The sequence below is a fragment of the Spea bombifrons genome, chromosome 2 (genome assembly GCF_027358695.1).
Source record: "Spea bombifrons isolate aSpeBom1 chromosome 2, aSpeBom1.2.pri, whole genome shotgun sequence".
In the NCBI taxonomy this organism is placed as follows: Eukaryota; Metazoa; Chordata; class Amphibia; order Anura; family Pelobatidae; genus Spea; species Spea bombifrons.
In genome coordinates, this window is record NC_071088.1 from 9,054,070 (window position 1) to 9,075,631 (window position 21,562).

General features: G+C 39.7%; 1 protein-coding gene across 1 annotated transcript; it reads right to left on the reverse strand.

Moving 5' to 3' along the window:
* Positions 1–200: 200 nt before the first annotated feature.
* Positions 201–21,558, reverse strand: IFNAR2 (interferon alpha and beta receptor subunit 2). Its single transcript, XM_053454539.1, has 15 exons — positions 21,516–21,558; positions 20,812–20,915; positions 18,212–18,341; positions 17,566–17,738; positions 16,899–17,074; positions 15,489–15,672; positions 14,670–14,800; positions 13,700–14,332; positions 7,793–7,829; positions 4,635–4,758; positions 3,758–3,918; positions 3,373–3,539; positions 2,444–2,615; positions 1,780–1,910; positions 201–955 (listed from the first exon to the last, which is right to left on the reverse strand). The coding sequence occupies exons 2-15, from the start codon at positions 20,858–20,860 to the stop codon at positions 302–304; spliced, it is 2,922 nt and encodes a 973-aa protein (XP_053310514.1). The 5' UTR covers positions 20,861–20,915; positions 21,516–21,558; the 3' UTR covers positions 201–301.
* Between the last annotated feature and the right edge of the window lie 4 nt (positions 21,559–21,562).

Here is a 21,562-nt window from a genome sequence, read left to right on the forward strand (position 1 = left end):
CATACATACATCTCACACATATACATATTACCACTTAAAAAAAAATAAAAAAATATATATTTTACTAATTACATTGTGTTTAGTGAGCTGGGCCTACATTGACCTACATGGTTGTATACAGTACCTCCATTCAACCTGCAGGGGGAGCTCGATAGACCCTCTGAACACATTGATCTGACATATATATTTTTTTTCCCGGGGAGGGCTTTCCTCCCATGATCCACGGTCAGCCTCACTCGGGAGGCTTTCGTGGATCCTGCAAAGCCGCAGCAATGCAGGTATTAACAGCATTGTGAAGGGGTTAAGTCGTAAAACCGCATCTCCTCATGTAATGAGAAACAAAATGTTCATCTGATTCACCGTTATCGGAATTAACATCTTCCTCTGATGCACAGTAGTCCTCAGATTCAGGTATTGTTTGTGCATCATGCCCATTAGCAAACAACCCGAGCTCAGCCTCTCCCGTACGCACTCCAGCCCCACGAAGGATCAATAAAGGTTCTCTGTCAGTGTCCGGATGTGCTTTTTGCACATCCATCCAGAGACTCTCCGGGTCTCCTACCAAAACAGAATTTAAATTGACGTTAAATGTCTCCCTGTCGCGTGATGGGAGGTTTAAGTTTGCGTCTGTCTCAGCAGCTGGCACATGTATTCTTAAAGGCCAGCTTTCTTCAGCATCCTGGACTGGTGCAAGCTCCTTAAGGATTGCTACTCCCGTTGAAGAGCTGGAGTCTTGGCCACTAGATTCTACTGATAAAGGTTCTTCTGAAGTGAGAGGAGCACTTTGATCACTATCAAGGACCTTTTTCCTATTACAATAACCACGATCACAGTCTTCATAGCCGCTCTCACGGGCCTCCTCGGTTTTCTGCTTTACAACCACAGGCACCACACATGCTTGGTGACAAGCTTCTGTATTTTCGTAAAATATGCTCTCCGACTTTGTTAAATGTTTCTATAATTGAAGAAATAAAAGTTATTGTTAAGAGTCTGCTTCATTTGAAATGATAATTCAAAGCATGGAGGTTCTAGTAGAATGTTACTCTACAGTTTTATATAGTTCACAAAGTTTCTTAAATACCTAAAACATGGGTTGACAGATGGATCTACAGGCAAGACAAAAAAACAAACAAACAAACAAAAAATGTAGGAGCCAGTCAACCCCCCAACATGTTTTTGTTTATAAAATGTTATTTGACAGTTTATAACCCCTTGACAATTATAAAGTTCCGGTCATATCTCCCTTTTCCCTTCTTAGGTGATGTAACACCATCATATGCCACCCTAATATATCATCATTGTTATGCAATAAAAAACATGTTACTAATTTTTAATAAAGTATTGATGAATACCAACACACCCAGACGCTCTAACACAACCACTCAAATATACCAAGACACAAACTAGGCATCTATAAATTGCTTAATGGGTCCTGGAAAAAAAATACTTATTGTGGTGGTTGGTCTAGTTAAAGTGTGAGCCGTTTTTAAAAGGTTGTCACCCAAATGTAGCCAGCTACAGAAATTGTGCTGTATCCTGACCACCGGCAGTTACCAGATATCCCCTCTAAGCAAGAAAGTATATTTAGAGAACTCTGAGAGCATTCTTGAAATTGTCCCCAATGTCTGCTAATTTTGGCTGAAGCTAGACTGTAGAACCACAAAAACGTGGGCCGTGTAGCTATCCTAGGCAATAAAGTGCACATTGACTCCAGCCAATTCGTCTTTTTTTGTTTTTTTAATCACATATTACCAGGATATTTGCTGAACACATACATACCAAAACTTTGGGGGTGAAGTGCTTTCCAAAGAAAAGGTACCCAGCTTTGTCCAGTGCAATTAGCAACAATACTAATCCAATTAAAGTAATTGAAACAAGAGTGCAAACTATAATTAGATCGACATTGACATCTATAGGGAGAAGCAAAATAATATTATTTAAATTGGGAAAAATAACAAGTCTTACTATAGCTTATAGTAAACCTTTATTGTCAGAAAAAAAAAAAAAAACAAAAAAAAAAAACAAACAAAAAAAAAAACAGGCACAGTGAATATGAAGGTGGTAAATAAACCAGAGCGATGCTTGGCTAGTTGCAAAGAATAAAAACCAACCCCCCACCCGTAAAAACTTACAAGATTCTAGAAATTTGGATAAACAAAACAAAAACACGCGTGAGATTTGTGATTGGCCGTCTAGGCCCACTTTGCCAACCATATACTGCTCTAAACTACCTACCCATTGCACAAAAGATGGAAGTGGGTGGCAAATGTATTTTTTTGGTATTTAATCCACTTGGATAATTTCACAAGAATGGATCAAATGTTTATTTTATTTCCATGTAAATAAGACCTTAAAACCACACGAAATGTGCCCAATTAGAAATGAGAAGATGATTACATTGGTCTTGTAAACAGGGTTTGTCATTAATCATTTGTAGTCTTACCTTTATTAGTGGTGGCACACTTTAATTCAGATGCAATAGGTCCGTTTAAATTATTACTTGTGCTGACACTAACAGACACGCAGTAATTGGTGTTCGGGAGCAAATCTTTAATCACATAAACATAGTTTTCATGAACAGCCTCCTTTGAAAGGTTTATAAACGGCCAAGGACTCTGCCATGGAAAAGAATAAAAAGAAAAAAGAACAGGGTTATGCTTTTGTGATCATTCCCGACAATTGCAGCGTTTCCCTCGGAATGCCACTAATGATGAACATTTAAACCCAACCCCTCCAAAAACAATACACTAATATTGTGCGATATACATACATGATATATATACTGTACAGTCCTCCTGAATCTTGTTGAATTCCTTTATTTACATGAATCATAACTCATCTTTGCCCTCCAGCCCATACACAGGCTGAAGAAAACCCCCAAAACAAATAAGAAACCAACCAAAAAGGGACACTCTAAACAATGCATATACTTTAATGAGTACAATATCCAAGTGTATTAACCAAGAAGCATTTACGAAGTTATTTCATATTTATTATACATTGGTGGGACTTTACTGGACACTAGACTCTTCTTTCAATTGCTTATTATAGCTCCTTTGAGCAACATATAGAGAAACTGCATAAATAATCCATGTATCAGGGCACACCGCTAAAAAGATTCAGAATCCAAATTACGTTAAGAAAATCCACGTTAAAGTCCTACAAGGTGCTTCTTGGACTTATCTGGGGTGATCCTCTGGAGCAGCTGCCATTGTTATACATGGATTAATTCTCTACAATTCTGATATTTTGGCCCAGGCTTATGCAGGAATATCTGAAGTACGGCTTTGAATTTATGATTTAAGTCTGAATTGGGCAAACTGACCAGATGTTCCTGAAATACCATCAGCAGATGCACAAGTACCGGCTTACCTTGCCTGGCTGAACCACCATAATCGTGTAAGTCATTACAGGGTAGACTTCATTGCTCAGCATGGAAACGTTTTGCTCTTTGCCGATGCTTGATACGGGAGGGTTTATTTTGACTTTAATAGATTGGTTACCCCCGATAACACCAACGAGCGGTGGACCCAGCATCGCTAACAAAAACGAGACGGATGAAGATTGGTTATTGTTTAGCAGGAGGAAAAATACACATCGGCATATACCGTCACAATAGCCCCTAAGGGACTATGCATCAGATATACACAGTGTTTTCAGACCCCTGGCTCTGATTCAACATGCGACTGGAGCGATGCATAAAAAATAACCTTATATGCGTAGTAACATTATAAGAGACATATCGGACATGACTTACTGTCTTCAATTGGTGTCAGGTACACTGATTTACTTGAAACATTGGAGTCACAGCTTTGCACGCGCACGGTATAATATTCATGAATACGCGTCAAATATTCTGTCAGGACACAAATCTGGCTTGAAATATTGGAGCATTTATCAACAGGAACCCACTGGGAACTGCAAACAGAACGAATAAAATACTAATCATTAAATAGTAGATCCATTAACGATACTAAAGCATACCGGTTTGGAGTAAGACAATTTAAGCTGTAATTAAAAACTATCCACCACAGGGGGTCTCACGATAGTTTATTCACTAAATTGGAAAGCAAGAATCACTTTTCATTATGACGTTTCTCCAGTGTAAATGGCTAGGCAGGCCCTGTATTATGTATAATTCAATATAAGAAAAGAAATCCCACTAACTATAGCTTGCAAACGAAGCTTTTACGCAGGAGAAGCTCACCGAGATTAGCTCTTCGTAATGAAATGCAGCTCTCCCTTTAGTGAATAAAGCCAATATGTAAATAGATTTGTAAAAAGTATACTTAGAACAGAAGACCTTTAAAATTAAGAAGGGTGAAGTAGACAAGACTTTTGGTGTGGTATAGATGTTCTAAAGCTTTATGCCTTAACTTTTAATCCCAAAATATTACACACCATGTAAATGTAAAATACATATTGCTGTTTGACACAGCAGGGTTTTCAATACTGAAAAGAAGCGTACCCTAAGCTTTATAACATGCTTAATATTAAGTAATTTTTTGAATGCATTATTTTATTTTTTCTTAAATAGGATCTCAATATTCAGCTCTACTACTGCACAACGATCCACGACACATAGTTATTGAATCTGACCACTACGTTGATGCAAGTTTGCGTCATAAACATACTTTCCGCAAAAATAGCAGCAGTAGAATACAGAAGCGCAGGTATTGTTGTTCTCCCAGGTGAGGACATGTTGAAAATTTTTAGAGACCAGCTGGACGTTCCATGGAGGTGGTGGAGCGGATGAAGCTGAAAATAAAAAAAAAATATAAAAAAAATTATAAAATTATATATATATATATATATATACATATATACATATATACATACATACACACACACACACACACACACACACACACACACCATTACATAAGTTATGGTGGGTAAAAGGTGATGGAAACCCTTCCATTTAAATTTAAGGGGTAGTAGACGGCTTGTTTTTCCCTCAGAAACCTCATGATGCTGCCACAACCACAAGGAATTCTGGGTAGGCGCATGCAAATAAGGTTAACAATTATCAGCATTGCCTCTATATTCACTTTATATATGCATCCCTTAAAAGTAATTGCCCGCTGTACATGAGTGGTGATCTGGCTATTGCACCTCTTCCTGAGTTTTGAATCATGGAACTAGTGATTTGAAGTCCTTTAATCATAATAAATTATGAATTAAGAATTTATTAAATGCATAATCAAGTTATTTCCTCACTATAGTGTTTAATGTATTCACACCTCCTTACTCAGCCATTTTATCTGTGGTTTGTTCTTTATTAGTGAGCAGCTCTCCCAGATATTTGTTCATTCCAATAGCACCTCAAGAGCTATATATTTAAAAAAAAAAATCAAAAACCATAAAATCAATTCAGCATAAGGAAAGCATGTCTCACGCGTTTTGCCGCAAGGCTTAAAACCATAGACAATGCTAACAGGATTACGTTCAACATTATAAGGTGCGACATATCAACTAGACAAGAAACACCTGTATCAGCTAATAAAACTGCAGCTCTCGTGGGGTCTGCAGTGGTCGGTGACTATTAAAAGTGGTCCAAGGAAGGAAAAGCGGTGAATCGGCGACAGGGTCATGGGTGGCCAAGGCTCATTGATGCAAGTGGGGGACAAAGGCCAGCCCGTGTGGTCAGACAAGCTACTGTAGCTCAAATCGCTGAAGAAGATAATACTGGTTCTGATAGAAAGCTGTCAGAACACACAGCGCAGTTTGTTGCCCACGCTGCCCCATGTCCACTGCCGAAAGCACCTACAATGGGCACGTGGGCGTGAGAACTGGACCAAAGAGCGATGAAAGAAGGCGGCTGGTCTGATTAATCCAGTTTTCTTTTACATCACGCGGATGGCTTACCTGGAGAACACACGGCACCCGAATACATTCATGGGGGCCGCACCTCACAACTTACAAGACTTAAATGATCTGCTGCTAACGACTTGGTGCCGAATACCACAGCACAGCTTCAGAGGTCTAGTGGAGGCCATGCTTTGACGCCTCAGGGCTGTTTTGGGGGCCAAAGGGGGACCTACACTATATTAGGCAGGTGGTCATAATGTTATGGCTGATTGGTATATCTGATATTTTTTTTGCTTGCCAGTGTTATGTAAGCCAGTAAAAATATTACATAACACAATGTGATACAGTCTTGTATTTGAACATACAATTTGCTTAGAACATGTTCCTAATGTATCTGTATATAAAAACACACGATTGATGCATAATTATTAGGATATAAATACATGATTGATACAAATACATGCACATATTCTCTGAAATCAGTCATAAAAATCGTTGGATAACGTCTGCGTCTCCTAACGAGGAGTTAATCATTGTGTTCATTTTGTATTTAAGATGGTCTGAAGCTGATACAGGCGTTACCCGTCTAGCTGGGCATCCTGTTCGGGTTGCCTATGGCTAAGCCTAGAGGTGAAGAGTGTGAGATATGCTTTCCTTTTGGTTTATTGGTTTTTATTGATTTTTGAATAAAGATGGATATTTATTTCTTCCCATCTTCTGTGAATTTGTCATGCCATATAAAAGCCCCCCCATGAGCCATACTCATCAATTAAGGCCGCTGGTAACATACGCGGGTGGAGTAAAAAACATATGGATATACAAATCCTACCTGTTAGAGTCAGATGAAGAACGGGAACAAGCACCAAAATGCCCAACCATGACATGGTGTTTGAAAGTCACACAAAGCAAAGCATCTCCCCTGTAACAGCAACACATAGTTAAATTTACACAATGCATATACTGGCCCAATATATATTGCTATTATCAGGGTTATAAGCTGCAGTCTCACAAGCCTTCATATACAAAATTAAATATATTATTTCCCCATCAGTTATAAATTGGTTCCAATGGCCTTGCAGTGTAGCAACCTGTGGAATTAAGATTTGTAGAATCGATTGAAGCCAATTAGGAAAGACTCGCTGAAACAGCCGTTATCATCAAAGCGTCTTTGTTCTCAATATAGAGAGAAAAAAAAAATTCTTTACATGATTTAAAGCAAACGAGATGGCTCCGACTACACTCGCTTTCCAGCCTAAAATATCTGACAATGCATAAAAACGTATAGAACACAGAAAAATAGAATGCAGCAAACCAGTCACGCCTTAAAACATATATAAATATATAGACAAAGACTAATCTCAGTAAGTCCACTGGCAGCTGAAAAGATTAAAAAACACGGGCAACTTTGGCTGCACAAAAAGGCTAAAAAAAATAAATATTTTTTTATTATTTATAGGTACCCAAGTACATCGCTTTTTTCCAATTGTTTATTTGCATAACTCTAGATCAGGGGTGTCCAACCTACGGCCCTCCAGCTGCTGCAGGACTACATCTCTCATAATGCTCTTTCAGCTTAGGTGCAGGCTGAGGAGTATGGGAGATGTAGTCCTGCAGCAGCTGGAGGGCCGCAGGTTGGACACCCCTGATCTAGAGTTATGCTAATAAACAATTGGAAAAAAGCGATGTACTTGGGTACCTATAAATAAAATAGCTGAAGTGCAAAAGTGACAACAATGATGACCTCGTGACTGGTTAACAAAAGGTGAGCGGAAAAAAAAAAAGTGACAATATGTGAACACACAAGTGGAATCACAATATAATAAAATCTCACACCATAAGTCCAGTAAAATGTCCAAAAAACACCACAACAACCTAGTGCAATATGTCTGTGCAAATAAGAAGTCGTCCCCCCCAATTCTCACAATTGAGGCTCCTAACATAGGAGAATGAAAACATATGAAAATAGCCTAGAGTGACATACTTGCCGCTACAAGCGCGATGCGGTACCAATATTCCCACTGAGGACAGAAGAAAAATAACGTTATTCATCCATCCATAAACAGCAGGGGTAAAACGCAGCACTGAACCTCAAAACCGGAAAATGCCGTTTTCCAGCCTTCGCGTGCACTAAAGCTGGCCTCGAACTACCGCGTACGACCTCTCCCGTTGCTCCGTAAGGTGGCCCAGAAAGTCCAAAAAACCTTTCGTCTCTTAGACTCGATCAGGGGAAACGACAGATGTATACGTTTTATCCACCACGGACAACAGTCAACACGTCTCCAGCTGTAGTCAACTTATCTCCCGTGTGCACATTTGGGTGAGCTGGGTCGTTACGCCTTCACGTAATGTTCTCAAAGGAACATCGTATAGTGGGTCCACCAATAATTTACATTCTGAATACCACGTCTAAAGATGTTTTATTGAGATGTTCCATCTTATTGTTCAGTTGGTGCTAAACGACAGAGACCTCATCGTATGTCACAGGTGAATGCCATCTGCTACTGTTGTGGCGATACCCGTGCTACCCAATTCAGCACAAAATCACAGCAGGACATACTTCTTCATTACCAACGTATTGCATAACAACATGTTCCTCAAACGAGTATCTGTCACGCTGCTTATATCCACCATGTCAACAGGTGCGATGCAAGAAACAAAAATACTTATCACAAGTTGTATCGAACAATTTTTCCCCAGAATATGCTGTCAAGGCCCAGGCAGAGTCCAGACCATGAACCAAATGTTTAAAACATTACTAGAGATATCTGGATGGCCGAGCGCCTCAGAAAATAAACATCAAACTCTGAGATCTTACAAACCCAAAACCCAAAAACGGTAGAACTGAAATTAACAAAAATGCAACTCGAATGATCCATGAACATCCTGAATTGTATTGATTTCATGAATGCTTTTAATTAACACCACCGTTGGTTAACAGCTCTTGAAGAGACAGTGTCACCAAAAACAAAGTATTAAAGCATTCCTTAAAATATTAAATAAAATAATGGAAAGAACTCTAACTGAAATTAACGGAGCCGACTCCATCCATCCATTTGCAAGGCAAACACCACAAAAATATAAAAGGGACCTCCGCAATATCATACGTATTAATGGACTGTCCCTTTATTATTATTATTATTATTATCCTTTATTTATATAGCGCCAACAGTTTACGCAGTGCTTAATACAATCCATAAATTCAAGGGGTATGACAAGACAAGAATTGACAGACTAAGACAAACCGATACATTTGGTGAAGAATTACAAAACGCTGATCTGTTACTTGGTCCTTACACCGTCAGAACATTAAAACCAAGTTACATTTTACATTAATAAGCATCTCCTACGTGTCCATTTTCTCCCGGAATGCTTATTTATTAAAAACAAAACATAAAATGTAGCTGGTTATGTATCTAGTCCACAGCAGACGGGTTCAAAGACGTCAAACCCACATCCGAGAACATTAAACAATACAGGTTTTTACCTATTGTTTCCACATAAATAAATAAATAATAATAAAAAATAAAGAAGAATTTCCGTCTACATCCACATCGGTTTTTGATGCCCGCTGCGTTGGATTCCTGAGCCCCAGGGACAAGAAATCACATCGAGAGAAAGAAAAATAAAAACGTAAAAAAACAAAAAAAAAAAAACCCACACACCAAGAAACCTCAAAAGCCTACACAACCCAAAAATTTCTGAAAAACACGGAGCTAGCTTAACAAACAAACTAATGGTTATTCAGTCACATGAGCTCCTATTCCTAAAAGCAGCTGCAAGTTCCCCATTCTTTACATAGAGCGTAAACTCTACAGGACGAAGCTTTACTGGGGGCGCAGGCCAAAAGTGGGCTAAGCACAAGCAAAATAAGAATCACGATCACATGTTCTAAAAACGGTAAAAATACAAAAACTCAATACAAATAAATAATTCATATGTATGTAGATTGCACCATACATAAGGTAAAGAGTGCTCGGCTCACAAGCTTACAATCTAGAGGTCATCGCACAGCAGGGTAGGCATACCCATAAGAAGGGGGTAAATGCAATAATACAAGTTTACACAAGTAGCCCAGCCTTTCTGCTCCACTGCTTTTGAGGGCTGCAGCTCCCACCATCCTCATATTTTGGCCAAGTAGGATGGGAGTTATGGTCCACAAAAGCCCATGGGTTCATTTTTTGTTTATTTAACAACACAAAAAGATATTGTTTTATCTGGGGATTTCAGAATACAAGGGGGGGGGTGATGACATCACAATCAGGCAATCATAATGTTAGCGGGGATCAGGTTTTTATTAGCATGTCAGCTAATCTCACCACAGATCATAAAACAAATCCAACAGCTGATCACTAAGGGGACCACGCTTCAAAGTACCAACTCATGGTTGGCATCATGGGTCATTTTGCCAACCACATAAGTGTAGCAATTGAATGGCGCGTGTCAGAAACGGTCTTGTCTGGAGACTGGAACAGCATCATTGGATGACCAGGAAGAACCAAACACGACTCGGACCGTACAAATTTATATGGGGGGAACCTGCACCAGTTCTGCCCTACTAGGGCAACCTTTACCGGCTCTACTTGTTGCTCCAGCAATGCGACCGCAAGTCTGACTGATGTCCCTGTAAGTTTTCTAGGAACAAATGTAAAAATAGTAACCGAACGAGGCCGTGCAACAAAGTTTAAGAGCAGGCTTCCCAGACACCAAGGTGAACGTTCCACCAAAGCAAGCTGGGCTGAACTAAAATATTACAAATACTTAAATATATTTCCAGCCATCAGCACCGAATTTAGAGAGGATCGGAACTATTCGCTCATCTAGTCTGCCCACTTCTCCCCATAGACTCAGAATCAGTCGTTGGTCTCGTCTTAGATTCAGAAGCCTTATGCCTGTCCCATGCATACTTAAATTCACTGACTGTGTTAAGCTCTGCCAATGCTGCTGGGTGGCTGCTCCACTCATGCACCACACTCTCACTAAAGCACATACTTTAACTGAATAAAGCAGGAAGCTGATGTCTAAATATTGCTTTATTCTTTAATCACAGTGTAACATATGCCACATAATAAAACATTCATTAAACGCTACAACCGACACATCATTTGTATGAATGACTAGGCAAGGAAGCACGACTTTTCCTGCAGGCTGGCTGGGGATGATGAAAGTGATTGCGCGACAAACACTGCCTACTCCCATGGCTTGTTTTTTTCTCTCTCTCTTCAATAAATAACAGCTTTAAGAAAAAATGCAAATAAAAACAAAACAAAACCGCAGTCGCCATAGAGAGCGCTAGAAAGAACACTTAACGCCACAAGCGCATGCAACCCGCACACCTACCTGGGACAGGGAGACTGCTCCGGCCCGGGCCAGCGAATTGCATGCCACTCCGCAGGCTGATAGACAGTCCCCCGACTCTCATTGGTTAGGCAAACGTGACAGACACTGGGATCTACCAATGGCACTCTCGTGAGAGTCTGTTATTCGGCTATTTAGGTTTCCGAGATATCACGTGTCTGACTGCTTCCGGCGTGACTAATGTTATGAATATGTGAGAACCAGGGCTTTCGGTCTCGCTCTCTTTACCTCACGATGAGGGAGATTCCATAGCGCCAAATCCAGACAAGATGAACTGTAACCCTCGCTGAATATTAGGGAAGATGGAGGGCTTCATTCGCTGAAGTGAAGTATTAGCTGCCTCCTAAATAGGTTAATGCCAGCTATGGGCAATCCCAATGCATATAGAGATAAACTACGTTAAACAAATAGAATTTGACGTTACATAAGAGCCCTTTACATCATCTAGTCTGCCCGTTTTTTCCCTCCTGTAGGCGCTGAAACTTTAACCGGTCCCTGGTATATTCTTCAGCTTTAGATTTGAGTGCAACTCGCCCGAGAGCACCCATTTTGGTGAAAACCTAATAGTTTTATTATTAATGAACTGACATGAAAAAGATATGATTTCTTTGTAGTTTTATTAACCCCCTAGAACATGTGTAATGCTTGATGATGCAAACACGTTAACCCCTTCAGTACTGAGAATGGGTTATAAACTATTTTTGCCATTTTAACCATACTGTTTGTTAAATCAAGATTCTCCTTTCGTGTTTAAACAGAATTTGATGTCAGATACCCATTCTGCTCATCTAGTCTGTCCATTTTTTGTTTCATGTTTTTAATGCCCATTTTAATATCTGATGTACATGTAGCTTGATGAACCCACACGTGTTAGACATAATTAACTATAATTATTAATAATAATATGCAAAAGGTCTGTTACTTTTGCGTAGGATTACTTGTACATAGTAGGTGCCACTGCTGAACAATGATCCAATTGATGTTATGCAGCATCCACTTATTACAGTAATACCCCACAAACATATTTTTTATATTCTGGAGAGCCACATCCATCCCTTAAATATAACTGATAGCCAGTGAAAATATTTTTTTACTTGTACGTGTCCTTAAAAAATGGTCCATATGGCTCTGTAGCGAGGCACAGCAAAGTTAACAAAGCAAAATTCCAAGCCAGTTAATGCATGTAAAAGAAGCACGCTGCTGGATCAGAAAGAAGGTCGTATTAGATCATAACATTTTATGTCAATCGATGCATCTCATGGAAAAAAAAACAGATTTTGTGCAAAAATGGCTACATCGAATATGGTGGTATTGAATCCATAAACGCATCACCAAAGAGGAGGCCTTCAGGGTCCCGACCTGTTTGGCCATGTAGGCTGTCACCACGAAACGGCTGTCCATGAGCGGGGATCTGGCTATTGCACCTCTTACCTTAGTTTTGTCTAAAGGCTGTCTTGTACATCAGGCAATTACTTTCAAGGGATCCATGTATAAAGTGGATATAGAGGGGAAAAGGTGATAATTATTTACCTTATTTGCATGTGTCTACCCAGAATCCCTTGTGGTTGTGGCAGCACCATGAAATTTCTGAGGGAAAAACAAGCCTTCTGGCTTGTCTGGTGTCTGTAGATGAGTGTTTAATAATGCTTCTACTACCCCCTTCATTTTAGTGGAAGGGTTTTCCATCACCTTTACCCACCATAACTTATGTAATGGTGTGTACACACACACACACTCACACTTCAATGAATAGAAATATAGCTAGAAAGTAAGTATCCGGAATAAGCAGAATATGTACATAAATAATATAGTACTGAAAAGAATATAGATAATATTTTGATAATATAGAATACAGTATCTCACAAAAGTGAGTACACCCCTCACATTTTTGTAAATATTTTATTATATCTTTTCATGTGACAACACTGAAGAAATGACACCCTGATACAATTTAAAGTAGTGAGTGTACAGCCTGTATAACGGTGTAAATGTACTGCCCCCTCAAAATAACTCAACACACAGCCATTAATGTCTAAACCTTGGCAACAAAAGTGAGTACACACAGACAAGTGACTTCCAATATCTATTGCAAGATTATTAATAAATACATAAAGAGAACTGGACCCAAGGCACAACCCTGAGGCACCCCACTTACCACTGTTATTCAGTTTGAGAATTTACCATTAAGAACAACTCTTTGCACCCTGTCACTAATTTCCTGCCATTCTGCCAATTTCCTAATCCAAACGCAGGCATTTTCTCCAAGACCAATTTGTCCTAGCTTATACAACTTGTATGGATACACTAACTAGGAGAGGAGAATATTACCCCTAAGCACGAGCACCGCAAAAGGGTTGAAACAGCCTTGGTTACGAAGGGTATTAAAATAAAAAAACAGCCTGGTCCTTAATAATGAAGCAACCACATGACCAGTATGTATATTCTCCACATAAGGGACGACCTTGGTTTCTGCTACCCCCAAAGTTACTTCTGGCTCAAAGTCATGATAATATCATCTCTTCAAATATTCTATAGTGCAAGGGTCCTCTGAGTATCGAGCACCATTATTATCTGAAGGAATCGCCTCCAAGCTGTGTTCCTTCAACACCTGAGTTCTTGGTATCTCCAGTTTTAAAATATTAACAAAGAGCCTAGGTTCATATACGGTAGGTGGATCTTCAGAACCATTTAAAGCTGCATTAGTCTCTCTGGATTTCTCTTGAGATAAATCTTTGGAACCTATCCAGAGGTTTTCAAGATCCCCTACTAATACGGAATGGAGATCAATATTAACCCTTTCTTCCCTGCAACATGAAATATGGGGGTTGATGTTCAACTTAACAGGTGAAAAATGATTCATTTCATCACAGCCTAAGACAGGTAGGGGTTCTCTTGATGCTCCGGTGTTGGATGGAAATCCACAGTTTGGACCACTACTTTCAGCTAATGGAGGTGTTCCAGAAGGATCTGAATCACTGTTTTCTTGGCCACTTCTGTCGCCTTGGTCGTTATCCAGCATCCTTCTTGGACTATAATTTGGGCAACGGTATTCACGTTCTATTCCGTGGTCTTGGTTCTCGGTTAATGATTCCTCAGTTGCTACAGCTGCAGCGTAATGAAGTACAGGGTTTTCATAAAATACACTCTCTGATTTTGGAGTCAATGTCTTTAAATAAAAGGAAAGAAAATGTTTATCAGTAAAATTTTTATTGATAACATCTGAACAATTCTTAAGATGATCTAGATTGTTAAAGTGACAGCGAACGTGTACTCAATATGTATATTTTTTGTATTCATTATTAATTCCACTCTCTGTATGTCATATCTAAATCTAACTCTGATAATCCTAATGGTAAGAAAAAGTCACCATCACTTTCACCAGAAGTGTATGATTTGAACTTGTTTTTCACATCAATGCTACCATTTTTAAAGTCTATTTTTTTGTAAATCAGTTACTGTAAAAATATTATGCAATAATTTGTTAAAACAAACAACGCTCTTACCAGAACACTGGGGAGCATGTTCTTTCTGAAGCAAATGTATCCAGTAATATTCAGTCCAATTAACGATAAAAATCCAATTAAAATAACAAATACACTAATGGCGGAAATAGTGGCATTGGTTACATTCCAACCTGCAGTTATAGACGAGATATTAGTTTACTTCATATAATAACACGATTACGTGGTAGACAGTTTTTAAATCAACACATTTGAAACTGTAGTAGGATTGTTCAAAACAGTGTGTATATATATATATATATATATATATATATATATATATATATATATATATATATTATTTAAATAGCTCTGTAGATCTGTAAATCTACAGTAGAGCAGTTTTTGTCACTCTAACTTTTGGGACCAACTCTCGACAGGGACATATGCCCAGTTCTCGGGACTCAGGGCTGTTGGCAACTATGACTTTCTTGCTGCATTACAAATAGATAAACAGAACACTTACATGTACAAAAAACAAGAACTGTCTGCGCTTCTCACCCTAATAAAGTTGGCAACAAATATATAAACATAATATAAATGAGAGGTTTTGGTTATATAAATTGGCCAAAGCATAATTAAGATCACCCTGTCATCTTGCCCTGCTATCCATTTAAACAGAATGATTATCCTAGGCATAGCCATTCCTGAGAGACTCTGGGTCTCTGCGAGGAAACTCTGCGTTGCAGGAGAGCATTGTTGTTGCATGCCCCCCCCAACTTTCCCTTCATAGAAGAAGTTGCATGTCCTGCAACAACAGCGGGACATCCAAGCTGCATCCTGGAAGGGAGGCCTCCAGGAAACCAGAGAGTTCATTCCTACCTTTTCCGTGATCTGATTTGGTGGTGGCACATTTCCAGGCAGACTGTATCGGCATGTTTAAGTTACTACTCGCACTTACAGTAACAGCTACACAATACTTGGTGCTTGGAAGCAAATGTTTAACCACAGTAGTAAAGTTCTCATGACTTGCCACTTGTGCCAGGTTTGGGTATGGCTGTGTGTCCTGTGAAATACAATCCACTGTAATTAGACAACATTAACAGGGCATTTTCAGGATAAATCTTGTATTATAATGTTGTGCAGCATCTTGGTGTAATATAGTTATGAGAATATATTTTCTATGTTTTATATGTATATATATATATATAATTTCATATTTTACTTAGGTCAAAGGTTTATCCTTAAACCACATGGACTGTACATCTTATGCATGCTAATCTTGTTTTTGTTGACACTTAACAGTATATGACATCCCAGCAAGTTCTGCCCATGTTACATAGGTGTCTGTATGCCCTCATATCATGCCCGGCTTCTGTTCCATTAGCACATGCTCAATACCCTCAGTGCCAATCGTGTATACTGACGATCCAGAGAATCAGGACAAGGGTAGTCAGGATATACACTATACGGACAAAAGTATTGGGACATCTGACCATTAAACCAACAGGGACTTTGGTGACATTACATTCTGCATTGTCCAAAATGTCTTGGTATATCCCTTTCAGCATACAAAGACGTTTTGGACAATGCTTGCAACTTTGTGGGAACAGTTTGGGGAAGGCCCTTTTCTACTCCGTCATGACTGTGCCCTAGTGCACAAAGCAAGGCCCATAAAGACGTGGCTGGATGAATTTGGGGTGGAAGAATGTCCCAGCCCGCACAACCCCATCCAACACCTTTGGGATGAACTGGAATAGAGACTGCGAGCCGGGCGTCTCGTCCAACATCAGTGGCTGACCTCACAAATGCTCTACTGGATGAATGATCAAATATTCCCACAAAAACTCTCCATAATCTTGTGGAAAGCCTTCCCAGTAGAGTGTAAGCTGTTATAGCTGCAAAAGGGGGGGCAAACTTCATATTAATGTCTATGTATTTAGAATGTAATGTCATCAAAGTCCCTGTTGGTGTAATGGTCAGGTGTCCCAATACTTTTGTCCATATAGTGAATGTTCAGCTGTCAGGATTGCTATGAGACTGTTGGAAATTATATATTGCCTAATGAAATAACTGTTTGTCCCTTCTTCATAGGATACACAGAAGCTTTTTAGGCAAAGCCAAGTTTAAAGATGTAAATATTTCCATAATTTTAATATAAAATATGACTAATTTCATACATCAACTCACGCTACAATTTGGTGTTTTATGTATCCACATATAAACAGGGTTTACTTATGCAACAAATAAAATTATCCTGCACAGAATAATTTAATGGAAAACTCAGCTTACCTGATCCGGCTGCATCACTGAAATTGTGTAGATGAGCAGAGGATACACTTCTTCATGCAGAATGGGAATAGTGAGCTTTGTGTCTTTACTCTTAAGGTGTGATTTGGGAGGGTTTATAGTAACACGAACACACTTGTCACATCCAACAAGACTGACTATTGGTGGACCCAGTGATGCTGAGGAAAGATAAACTAAGTTATATTAAATACAAACATTCTATTATTTTGGTCTGTATAGCGTGTTACAACACAGCCCCCTTTATCTTTTGACTCAGTAAATCCAAGTTAATATGTGATGCACTACTTGTTTTGTCCTGTTTACTCATTGAGTAATACCGAGGAATATGATGGCGCTATATCAATCAATAAATAATAATAATAATGTATTAAATCTTTGTTGGTGTGGGAGCTATTGGCAATGCTGGTAGGGGATTAAAGCTAAATTTTGTTATTGATGTAAAATCCCTATATGTCCTACACAGAGTGACTGAAAATTTGAACGCAGACAAGCGTCTGACAGCTAGTGTTGTGTCCGGAGAGGAGAGGTGCTGCCGGATAGTGTTGTGCACAAGGTTACAAAGAAACATAGAATTTCTTCAGTTCATAATCATTGATGCACTGCAATGTCATACGTCATAATCTGCATGCACGTGGTTATCGTTACTTACTGTCACGAATTGGAATCAGCCACTTAGAAGATGACACATTTGATACGTCATTATGTATAAAGCTTTGCACGATGGCTCCATAATACACCTTAGGCTCTGAGAAATAGTCCGAAAGATCACACCACAGGTTGGTAATATTGGAGCATTCATCAACAGGAATCCACCGTACGCTTCTGCAGACAGAGAGCGAGACATTATACTCTTTGGAACTAATATTATAGATATCAAAATTGTGAATGATTGCTGCAACAGTATTATATACCTTGAATGGAATGGCCATCATATATATTCCTTGGCACCTATTTTTCAATTTGAAGACATCCCCGCCCCACCCCCACCTCTGGCCACACCCTCCAGATCTGCACACCTGAAATGTTGGAGCATAGGCTTTTGTTGAATGAGTCTGTTGTATATTTTAGGTCACTATGGCCCATTTATCTTCCCCCTCAAGCCTAATAGTTGCTTACCTGCTGCCGCAGCCAGGCTTCACCCTCTCTTGGTTTCCATGTTGAAAAGAGAGGGAGCCCCAGCTTAGTAGATTTAAGCTGTTACCAGGTGTTTCCCCCACGAAGCAATATGTTTAGTTTATGCATGTGATCATGCTATTTAATTGCTCCAGGCATGTTAAGACCAGGTATATGGTTACCTCTTGAGACGGTAGTATACGTTGTAATATCTGACAGTCTCATTATTAATGCTGTCCTCCCAGGTCAGGATGTGTTGAAAATTTTTCGAAACCAGCTGGACATTCCGTGGAGGCGGAAGAATCGATGAAACTGCACATAATAAAAAAATAAATTTCTCATAAATGCATACATTAAAATAATCAGCAGAGGGTCAGAGGCTTAGATGTAATGTAAGGAAGATTTACTTAACTGAGAGGGTGGTAGAGAAATGGAACAGCTACACAGCAGAGGTGGTAGATGCAAATACCTTATGGGAATTTTAGCCGGATGAACCGAATGATTCATATTTGCAGTCAAATTACTTTTTATATGTAAATCTTAATCAGTGACCCCCTCGCAGGACTGATTTTGACCAGGGTCGCTATTAACTTGACAGCCCTGTTACTTTTAGGGTTCTGTTCTGCAATTCTGCACTTTAAAAGGGCAGTTTAATGTCCCAGGCAGCCTCACCAACAAAAATGAACATTAAGGTACTTTGTAAGTGTGGGTTAAATCTCTTGACGGCAATGCGAGAGAAGGGAAATGAGATAATCAGATATTGAGCTGGTGAGTGTGGGCTCCCCTATAATAGTGGCCACTGGTCAACTGATGTCCCTGGCTGGATTGAGAATTACTCTGTTACTTCATTATTAATCATTGCAAATATTTTGGATCCAATGCAATGCTTGCCGAGAGAAAACAACTTTTTCCTAATATATCCAAATTGTTCTACGGCTCCTTTCTCTCAAGGTTATCCATCAGAGCATAACTGCTACTACATTCCAAGCAAATCTAGAGATAACGTCACACTCTAGAAATGTAAAAGCCCCATTTAGGCAGGAAAACAGGCAGAAATTAAACAGTCATGCAGAAGGTAGCCCCGCATGGACAAATGGTGAAACAGCCACTCATCCCTCTCCATTGCTATATTCATTACATTACATTTATTTATATAGCGCCAGCAGATTCCATAGCGCTGCTACAACAGCAAAGTAAAATAAATTGAAATCATAAACAACCACAAACTGGTACAGAAGGAGAAGAGGGCCCCTTACAATCTAGTCACTGGCCTTTCCTATATAACACTGGGACACTCCAGCATGGGATGTCACGAGTGGCTCCCCATTTAATAAGTGGATGGCATTGTGTCATGCTAAACTCCATGTAATGTATGTGGCAGTGTGACATTACAGAATGCTCAGTATACAGAACGCCCTGCCCCCCTCCCCCCACTTTGCATGCATAATGCTGACTGCCTGCGCATGCAAAGCTTCCAGTAGTCCCCATGAACAGGACACTGGCTGGGATAGTCTATGAGGCTAGTTGTCGGGACTGTTCTGGCAAATGTAGGATATTCCCTTAAAAAAATGTCTAAAAGTATGTGATATTGTATCAGTGGCTCCTAGAATCTTGGAGAGACGCTTAAAACACGTTTTAGATGGGATCACAGAGGTTAATCGCACTTCCCTATTTGCACGCGCATTTTCACTTCCTTTTTTGTGAACATTTTGTTGCATAGAGGAAACACGGTGGGTGTAGAATATAAGCGGAGCCGCAATGCCATATCAGCATGTTAAGCAGCCGTTTAGGGCCCCCGTTGTTCTAATGGGTCCCCCTTTACAAAGGTTCCTCATAACAGAGTCTTCTTTTAATACCTTTTTTTATTTAACCCTTTCAGTCGCAGGGGTTTTTGGCAATTTTGCCATTTTTGCGGTATGCCGGTTCAGTGATAATTCACGCTGCGAATAATGTATTCTTTGTATTACTTGAAATTGTTTTGCCTTTGGCCCAAAGCACCTACAGTGTATCCACCCCTGTATTTTATAAATTTGCAGGAAACTTGTAAACATCTATACATACTTGCCAAGACCTGCCTCCTGCAAGACAGTCCCGACATGGAGGCCATGTTCCACCCACTCATATATTCCTCATGTGTCTCAGATAATCAGGGTAAAAATGTGAGTAGTAGTGGAGAAAGGGGCAAATACATGCGCACTCGCAAGGAGGTCAACATGGAAATTTAAGGGACCACAGAGCTATCATGCATTAAGGTGCATATGATGGCTGGAGTGCCCTGTAAACGATAGCCCAGCTCCACCTATATGCATCTATACATTGCCCCTTCTAGCATATACGCTATATATGTGTGTCTTGGTTCTCACCACTTAAGCTCATGTCTAAGAAATTGTATAAGGCAAAGGAGGAGGACTGGAATAGCTTCTATGTACGCGGAGGGAACCAAGGTTGGAAAGCGATTGGGATAGTGGAAGATGGGGTAGAGAATGAACCCAGTAATGCAGAATCAGTGCACGGGGTGTCCTTGTAAATGAGCTTTTCTCTGTACATCTCCAGCTAACCAAACACCTGTTTGCTGAAAGATTTTACAAAACACATAATAACAAAGTGTTTCTTTGTTATTATGTAAATCATCTATGTCTGCGTTTACCACTAACTAAATGCATAACCATAGAGGGGATTCGTTTGGCTGCCTTAGAATGCTTCCAGTGCATCACACAATTTCTTTAATAAAATGATCTTGGCTTTTTCATGAAAACGGCATTAAAATAAACAAAGAAATTACCTCTCAGTATTAAATGGCAAACTGTAATGAAAGCAATTGACCTTGACATGGTACCTGAAGGTCATCAAGGGCAAAGCACCTTGTCTGTAGTTTCCCGATCAAGCCTGCAGAGAATAAGATGAGCATTACGTTACGACAAACAGGTGCCGCATAACAGTACCCTGCATTACGGATAAGTCTGCAATTCCGAATACAGCCACTGGAGGCAGCCAGACTTTAGCCAGCATCAGACCTTTTCATCATAGATTTTATGCCCATCCCATGCATGTTTCACTTTCCTCCCTACAATTCCGCTGGGAGGGTGTCAAATTTATGTACCACCCTCTCAGTAAAAATATCCCTACGTTATATGTAATCCTCTGATTTAGATTATGACCTCTAGCACTTTTGCACCTGTGCTTTGTTAAATCCATTTAAAGGTTTCTATCACATCCCATCTCTCTTGTTTTCTCCAAGCTATACATATTGAGATCTTCCCTGATAATTTCCATCTTGTAAACCATTCACCAGTTTAGCCCCCCCCCACACACTCCTCTGAACTCTCCAAACTATCAATATCGAGTCTCGGGAACTATAGACAAAACTATAGGTGAGGTCAACCTGACATCAGAACCACCTCCCTCTTTCCGCTATTAATGCCTCTAGCTATACAACCCAGCACCCTGCTTGCTTTTTCAGACAGTTGCCTTTCATTGCCAGCTTACCTTGGAGTCCTCGGTCTTGTCAATGGTGACTTGTTAATTAAGTGTTT

Bases quoted from the DNA above. Each gene is read 5' to 3' on its own strand.
- IFNAR2 (XM_053454539.1), bottom strand. From the start codon at position 20,860: ATGTCAAGGTCAATTGCTTTCATTACAGTTTGCCATTTAATACTGAGA. The intron at 17,075-17,565 runs GTAAGTAACGAT...ATCTTTCCTCAG, and splicing joins GCTGATTCCAATTCGTGACA to CATCACTGGGTCCACCAATA. The intron at 1,911-2,443 runs GTAAGACTACAA...TTCTCCCTATAG, and splicing joins GTGTGCCACCACTAATAAAG to ATGTCAATGTCGATCTAATT.